Source organism: Lipophrys pholis (genome assembly GCF_963383615.2).
Source record: "Lipophrys pholis genome assembly, chromosome: 3".
Lineage (NCBI taxonomy): Eukaryota > Metazoa > Chordata > Actinopteri > Blenniiformes > Blenniidae > Lipophrys > Lipophrys pholis.
Window position 1 is genome coordinate 6,697,390 of NC_137627.1, and position 8,536 is coordinate 6,705,925.

General features: G+C 43.5%; 1 protein-coding gene across 1 annotated transcript; it reads right to left on the bottom strand.

Moving 5' to 3' along the window:
- Positions 1-4,877: 4,877 nt before the first annotated feature.
- Positions 4,878-8,124, bottom strand: LOC308107728 (transcription cofactor HES-6-like). Its single transcript, XM_080460216.1, has 4 exons — positions 7,701-8,124; positions 7,374-7,460; positions 7,202-7,283; positions 4,878-6,197 (listed from the first exon to the last, which is right to left on the bottom strand). Exons 1-4 carry the CDS (start codon positions 7,785-7,787, stop codon positions 5,743-5,745), a joined length of 711 nt encoding a protein of 236 aa, XP_080316342.1. The 5' UTR covers positions 7,788-8,124; the 3' UTR covers positions 4,878-5,742.
- Positions 8,125-8,536: the final 412 nt, after the last annotated feature.

Here is an 8,536-nt window from a genome sequence, read left to right on the forward strand (position 1 = left end):
CAGCTGAAAGTTTTGGTAAAGCTAAGGCAGACTGTGACTCTACAGCGATTCAACACTGCCACCAAACACACAACCGTGGTGTTACGTCGATCTTTCATAGTGCACCTTTAAAGTCAATAAGAAAGTGGAGCTGAAGAACTGCAAGTCCTTGCAGATGAAGAAGCTGGCTGCTGTTGAGATATATGTATTTTTGTAACCTGAAACAATCTTAATAGCATCAGAAATTAGATTTAGATGTTTTTTGAAACGAGGTCGAGAGGCTTTTCCAAACCACAAGTCAACTTGAAACTTAAAATCGTCATTTTTAGAGTTTGTTTTTCACCTACAGTTTGTATCATTGAGTGATACAGGATTTATTTTTTTTGGAAGAATAAGCCCACAAAACATGCAGAAGCTCTTATTTTTCTTTTTTCTAAAATGCAGTATTCCAACATGTATCGCTCCTTAAAAAAGAAATGTGCTCTTTCAGTGATTTCCACATTATGCAAAGCTACAGTGTCGACACTTGCACTGTTTCTGAAGATTCTTTTGTTGTCTATTGAAAATATATGTATATCCGATGTGAGTGGACTCCAAACCCTCAATCTGTGCAGGTGCGTGTAAAGCAACATGTATTGTGAAAGCTGTTGGTCAGAGCAGTGTGTGACACTGAGGTCAATACTGAGCATCAGCTGCTTGTGTCTGCTGCGCCAATAGGAAAAAAAAAACTAAACAAACAAGTGTAGCAAACAATAGGGGGCATCTCATGTTCCTGTTCTGAGCAGCTCCCTGTGACAGATGGAGGACGCTCTCAGAAGATGGTCAGAGAGGCATCAGCAGCCTATCGAGCTCCCGTTCATGAAGTATTAAATAAGGAAACTGTGATTCACACTGACTCCGTGTAGTTGAGACAAACGAGAAGAGACCTGGGAACCACTCCGGTGCTAAAGCAGAGAAACTGCTGTGGCTGGCTTTGTGAATGTAACATCGACTGGACCAAGAGCATCTCACAGACTTAGTTTATTTTCTTTTTCTTTATTTTTTAATTGTCAACTTGTCTTTTTTTATTTTATTTTTCTTGTATGTGTGTTTTATTTTATTCATTTGACTAAGGTTAAAGCTTTCGAGAGTCATTGGGGACGAACCCTACCTCTGAATAACCCAGTCCCAGGTGATGTTACTGTAAGCAGATCGGAGCTTGTCTGTGTATGTATGTATGTGGGCAAAATGCAATGGACAGAGCGGTCACACACTTAAGGGATTCCTGTGAGCGCGGAGAGTCTCTGCATGGGACCGGCGGAGCTTTATGGACTCCTCCAGCCTGCCATTCCCTCTCTGTGAGCGGTCGAGTGCAAAGAGAGTACAGGCGCCCGTCACCACCCACAACAACTACAGTTTATCTCGGTCTTTTATCTCCAACAAGCCTTCAACACTCACCTTATGTACCAGCCAGTGACATAGCCAGAATGTCGGTTAATCATTTGAAACCGCTGTGAATGCTGATCTGTAAATGTATATATACACACACACACACATACACACTTGGTAATGGTACATGATGTTGTGTATGGTTATGGAAACTTGTCTCATGGCCACTGTATGAATCTGTGGCGTGTCCAACCAGCACAGTACTGTGCACTTTTGAAAACATGAAAATTATGTTGTAATAAAACTGAGAAAATTTAACCGGTCTGACTCTGCATTTTTTTTTTTTTTTAATGAATTCACTAAACTTGGCTGAATGCTAAAACATGCACATGGACGCAGTTAATGTCACTCGTCAGGCTCATCAGCACCTTAATGTGCAAAATGTCCTTCGAAATGGTGAATATTACAATTTTGTTCAATCCTGGCGGAGAAAAACACAGTCGGAGCCACTGTGGTTGCATGGGTTGCAGACTTCTGTACTTTACTATCACATATAAGCAAATGGGATCCATCCAGTGTAATTTAGCCTTCCCGTTTGGAGGAAATCAATGACTTCTTTCAAGGGGAACACCGTTACCAGAAAGCTGCTGTCTTTTGAAAAGCAGCTAGAAATGACAGGAATATTTTTGTGAGCTGATGTAAAACCTGCTCGGACAAATCAACAATTACATCCCATCAGATTTGTCCTTCCACAGTATGTTTTCTTGTGAGGAGTTAATCAGATTGGGGATCCTGGGGTTTGTGCAGGGAGCGGTGCTGCTGCTGCTCAATAGGAGCTGATTGTTCTCTCACAGTCAAAGACAGTTGAGAAGCGTCCAAGGATGTCAGAGTCCCCCCCCCGGGGGGGATCTGTTTCAGCACCATATGCTGTGCTCTGCCGTTGAATCTATCTCGCACCAACTGTTGCACTCCTCCGACCTCTGACCTCAGAATTCATACGCGTGGTTACGAATGCACAGCTGATGCGTTTGCTGCCAGAAGTTCTCCCGACTGATTCTTCTTTTCTTTTTTATTCACACTCTGGTGACGTCAGCGGCTCTTCGTCTGTCGTTAATCAGTTAACCGATGTTGGTGAGATGTGGGGGTTCGATAGAGGAAACTCTTCCCACAAAACAGTCTCTGATCTTTGCATACAATTCTGGCTAAATCACGTACTTTTTTCCCAAATGAAAGTATCTAATTTGTCATAATATTAGGTGAAAGCGCTTTTTAATTGTGTAGATGCAGCTCAATCACGAAGATAACATTGTGATTATTATAAGTATTTCAGTGAGCAGCACATAATAAACTGGTTTTGATAGTATAAATACCATAATGCCACCTTTTTTAAACTATTCAGACATTCTAACTTCAGACAAAAAATATAATTTTGCCTTGAGTATTGATTGATTTTAATTATCTTTCAGTAAATTCTGAAATATAAATGTATCTTCACATACATATCTCTGGTAGCATCTGCCAGTCCCATATTATCGCATCAAAACATTTTCTGAAATTGACTGTACAATATATTTATTTTTGTATACGTCTTTCACGCAAAGGTTTTTGTATGTACATTATTCTATTCTTCCCACATACTGTTTCTGCCAGTGTTCGTGCATTGCACTCTGAGCCATTGCACCGAAATGTCCTTTTTAATGCAAATCTAAATGACAAATAAAGTCTTGTCTGAGTCTAAGGTCACCTTGAACCATTTCCTAGAAAAGCTGCTGTAGGTTCCGGCTGCCAGGAGACCTTAGTTATTACACTGAGCGTAACTCTTCTCACTCTTCATGCCCTCATATTGATGTTCCAACCACAGTTTAACTGTCAGCTGTAACTAATGCGTGTCTTATGTGGATAAGAGTCTGGGCAATCGTATGACGTAAAATCTTTGCCCACTCTTTCTATTTTTACAATAGTAAGTTTTAAAAAACAAAGTATCTGTAGGTAGACTTCTACTTGAATACGTATGCCACCTCTGCTTACAGGAGGACTCTGGAGTTAATTGGATTATCTGCCACTTCAGCTTTTGTTGATAAGTCAACGCCAGTAAATGATTTATAATACTGCGTTCATGAAGTAACTCGCTTACAAACACAACTTGAGAAAGTAACACCTGCCACAGTAACTGATTACAGCAAATAGTTACTGCTTAATCAGGAAGAAGAAAAACTTATTCCAATTCTTTAAATTATTTTTTATATATTCCTGCCTGTCTTAGTGTACAGAGCATTAACGTATATACATCTAATAGGATGCACCAGGCAGTTAGAGGAAGATGCTCTATCATTGGGATGATTGTGCTTTATGACAGTCGGTTTAACCTCCATTGGATCACAGATACTGAAACACAGTGGGATAACTGGATAACAGGATGTCTTCCTTCAGGATTAATGATTCAGAAATGATTCAGTTCAGTGACATCAGGACAGAGTTCCTCTTCAGTGGTCACAAAAGCTTAGACTATAACAAATGACAATATTTTCTTACTAATACACCTGGGAAGTACTGGTCTGGAGACTATGGAGGTGAGCTTGTAACTAGAAGTTCTCTCCTTAAAACCCCACAGCTGACTGGTCACCACATGTGCCCTGGTTATGATGGTTAAGAGCATGTCGAGTAGTAGTTTCAACCAGGATAATAACCAACTCAATAGTGCATACTGACTCAACTTCAACTTCTCGTGTTCCACTGCTGTCCGATCCAGAGAGACAGACGCCATGACGCACAGCAGCCTGTCCCGCCTTCATGTGCGTTTATGCGTGCATGTGATGGTTGGTCTTTTTACATCCGAACCCACTGTATCCCTTTCATTTCTTCTAACGTTCACGCCTCCCTGTCATTTTCTTCCCCTCTCTCTCGTCTGTCTGCATCACAATGCGCTTTACTTCCAGCTTCACACTAGCCCCCACCCCCTTTCTCCCCTCTTGCATGAGGATCAAATGACAAAGAGCGACACGATCAACACGTGAATTACACCACATATTACATATTCAGCTTTGTTTGCGCCGATACAGGAGGGGGTGGGGTGGGGGGGAGGGGTCCAGGTAAAGCGCAATGTGAGGAGAGAGACGTCTCACTGGGCTGCTTGGCTGATCCAGACAGGATCTCGCAGCCATGTGTTAACGCGCTCATTGCGCGCGAGGTGACGGCGGAGACACTTTGGCGGAGGTGCGACTCTTTCATGTGCGTCCTCGTTTTGCGCCAAAGGACTGCGGACCTGATCCAGGGAGGGTGCTGACCGGCTGAAAACAACGTCCCAGGAGGACATCCTGTCAACTTGTTATGAATACACAATTTTAAAGTCGAACAGGAGGCTTTGACATCAAATGACATCCAAAGATGAAAGGGTGAGTGGGGAAAAACTGAAAAACATGCAAAAAGACCTACTTCAACTAATTTGTCCCCGCAGTGGTAATGATTGACGTGTTCTTATTTACCTAATTTACCTGATTTCCACCTACACATAGTCAGACTGGACAAATTATGTCAATAACATATTTTATTAACAAAATCATACAATTTACCAAGAAAACATTGCTAAACATTATTACAGCATAAAGTTGACATTCATAAGAGGGCTACTTGTCCATATCACCTACAGGAATTTGTGAAATACAATAAAAATATTTATATTAATCAGGGGTATCGCCAAACTTCTCTGTTTCTAAAAAAAAGAGCTTTTTTCGTCCTCATACAAATCCCATATACACAGAATGGTTTTCTTTTGTGTCTGTTATTATAAGTGGGTTTCGAGGTAAGGTTGTTTTTTTCTCCGGATGTCAAAGGTCAGACAAGGGGACTAAGAACCAAGCCTCACTTCAGGAAAGTACTTTCTGGAGGGACCCATGAAGGGGGGGGGGGGGGGGGGGGGGGGTCCTCTAATGAGACAAAGGGGGAACTCAACCCTGTAACACACTTAGGAAGATTTTTTGTGCTATTCAAAACACATCAAGAGTGTTTTCTCAACAGATATTGATTCTTTAACTTGCAATGTCTTGTAATAGTTTTCCCAGCATTTCCCAGAATGCCAAGGAGCGATTCAGTTCCACATGATCGTAGTCCACTTGCGGATTGGAGATCCAACTGCTCTTGGTGTTAAAAGTGGTTCCTCTGTCTCTTGTGCAACAGGTTTGCTAATTGGAGATCAATGAGATGAGTTCATGGTTCCAGAGGAAGATCCGTGCATGAGGTCGAAACTGGGGTAAATGAGTGCAGAAATGCTACAACCACAAATGGTGTATTTGATTTTTTCTTTCAGTAAAGAGGCTCCATGTAACATCATGAAAAGAGCCTGCACAGGCCCTCCTTCAACGTATTCCAGCTGTATCCTATCCAAGCCCCGTCACACCCCTACCACGGTCTCCACATGGACCGAGAGTAGGTCATGGTGGGCGTGCCCAGGGCCTCCCTGTCCTCCATGCCCTCTGTGGAGCTCTGGTTGTGCTCGCTGTCGGTCTCGTCCAGGTCGGAGCATAGGTCCTCACTGGATGTGGTGGAGGGGGCCGGAGAGAGGGCCGAGGACATGCTCCTCCCTCCGGGGGAAGCCAGAGAGGAGCACAGCGTCTCGCCGTCCCCGTGCCACACGCCACCGTTGCCGCCAGGAGAGTCTGTCATGAGCTCCATCAGCACGTCCTGGAGGTGGTCCTCGTTGAGGGGCATGCTCTCCAGCAGGTGGTTAAGGAGCTCGGCTGCCACCGTGGCGTCAATCCCAGGACAGCTGGAGACAAACATGTGGACCTCGTGCATGCACTGGATGTAGCCGGCTGCAAACCTCTCGCTGGCTTCTCGGTTGAGTGTGTCCGTCTCTGTGGGAGGAGAAACAAACACAGTGAACGTGTTCTACTGCATCACTGCAAGGTGTACAAAATAATGATAAGACCTGAGGAACTTTAACCCTTTTGAGCCAATATCTGCACAATATGTTACATCCATGTCTCTAAAACAATCAAACCACAGAAATTAAGTTTTACCCATTTTTTTTTAATACATCTCGTCATTAGTCACACAATCACCATATTAAGTAGGACATACTGTATGATAACAACCCAAAAGTACCCACATAAGTAAACCTTTTCTCCTTTTGTAGGAGGGTGTTTTACTGATTATACTTTCAAGCAAGTTATCATATTAGGTTGGTCCTTAACCTTCAAGTGCTTGTTTGTGGATATAACATAACTGCACCCTTAATACATATTTAAGTTTCCTGTGTTAATCAAAAATGTTTCAGTTCCACAAAACTTTAGCAAAGCTGGAAAATCTACACACAGCTGATTATGCTTTTAAGTGTGATTAGGAAGTTGGAGAAATAGCAACAAGACATTATAAGTTGTTGGAACTTCAGGTGTTTGCAGTTGCAAACAACCACTTATTCAAACAACAAGCTTAAGGTTACTTGGACTAATCAACTAATAAAGAAAACTCTTCTTCCTCGGATAACCAAGTTTCTCGTCCAGAGTACATTTAAACCTGATTCTAAGAAGTCGAAGCTGAGGTAGTCAAAAGCTGAAGTGTACATTGGGCTATTAGGAAGCTGGATGTCACCTTGAGATCAGTTTGTTCTGACAACATCACCTTGTGCTGCTCTTACTTGTGTGTGACTATAATGTGGAAATCTGACTTTGATCTTGAAATTTCAATAATGATTGGCAGCTAATTGGTATTTTAATGCTGAATGTTTCTCTAGAAACACTCGAGGTCACTTCATTTTAATGGAGTTAGATGCAGTCTGCCCATTTCTCACGTCACCTTCACTTGCATGCAGTGCCAGTGTGTTAAAAGCTGAAAGGGTTAAAAAGAAATATCGTCAGACCTTGGTTTCGGTTCTTCAATACGTCCTCCACCTTCTTCACCGTCATCTCCAACACTTCTGCGTTCTCCATCTTGGAGTGAAACTGTGGGGACAGGGGAGGAGAGCTCGATCAGAGACCCCTGAACATCTCGGTGTCAGCTGAGCCGCAGTCTGCGCTGCGCTGCGTACTCACGTCCGTATCCGCCAGCAAAGACCGCAGATCCTGCAAACTCTCATTGATACGAGCTCGCCTCTTCTTCTCCACAAGAGGTTTTCGTATCTGTGAAGACACAGAAAATTATAAACTTAAAACTGTGACACCAAGAAAGGACGTCTTGTCCACGTGGAAGTGCGCGCTCCGTGCGTAAATGACAACCAGTGCCGCTTATTCCGATTGAAATAAAAGTAAGACGAGCCTAAAGCATCCCAGGCCTTAAACTGCGCCCCAATGACAAGTGCGTCACTGCCAAGTGTGCTCTCAAAGTGCCACCGCCACCACCATCACCCCCACGGCGGGTACCTTTCTGTCTCCCTTCTGGATCCCGAAGCAGGACTCGTCTTCCTCCACGCCGAGTCCGGCGTTGCTTGACCGAGCCGAGGGGGACATGGTGGTCGGATCGCCTGCTTCTTTGGCTTCTCCCGCTGCTGCTTTCGCCCTCCGAATCGTCCGTGAGGGGCAGCTGGCGATCGAAACCGGTTACAGGCAGATGATGACACACACACTCACGCACACACACACAGAAAAAAAAATCGACGAACTCCCAGGCGAGGCCAGACGCCCTCTGTTTATTGTGCAATCCTACTGAGACGTGCTGCAGGCGCTGAGTGGCTGTTGTTAGTATTTATAGGGGCTTATTAGCATGTGAATGGGGGCTGTGCTGCTCCTGCTGCGGGACAACAGAGCGCACACGGCCGCAGCCAATGAGAACTGGCTCCCTTTGTCTGCAGCCTGCCCAGGTCTGCGCCCTGAGGAGCTGGATGGGCTTTAATCTCACTATTTCTTGTGTTGGGGGCCCGACCGCATCGTTTCTTCCCCTCTACTTTCTGATGATGCATCAGGATGTATTTTTTATTTTTTATTTTTTATTTATTTTTTAATTCATCTGAATGTAGACCGTAAACCACGGGCCACATACAGACCAATATGATATGAATGGACAGGATGATTAACATACACATTTCTGGAAAGCTTCAAATTTTCCATTTATTTCAATGCATTTGCACAATTTGAAAATATCCGAAATTTCAGAAAACCCAAACATGTTTAGATATTTTACAGCAGTCTTCATTTAAGCTTCTGATTGTTGCATTTTGCAGTCGTCAACATGAAAATCACACCCTAAGTAAGTAAGTAAG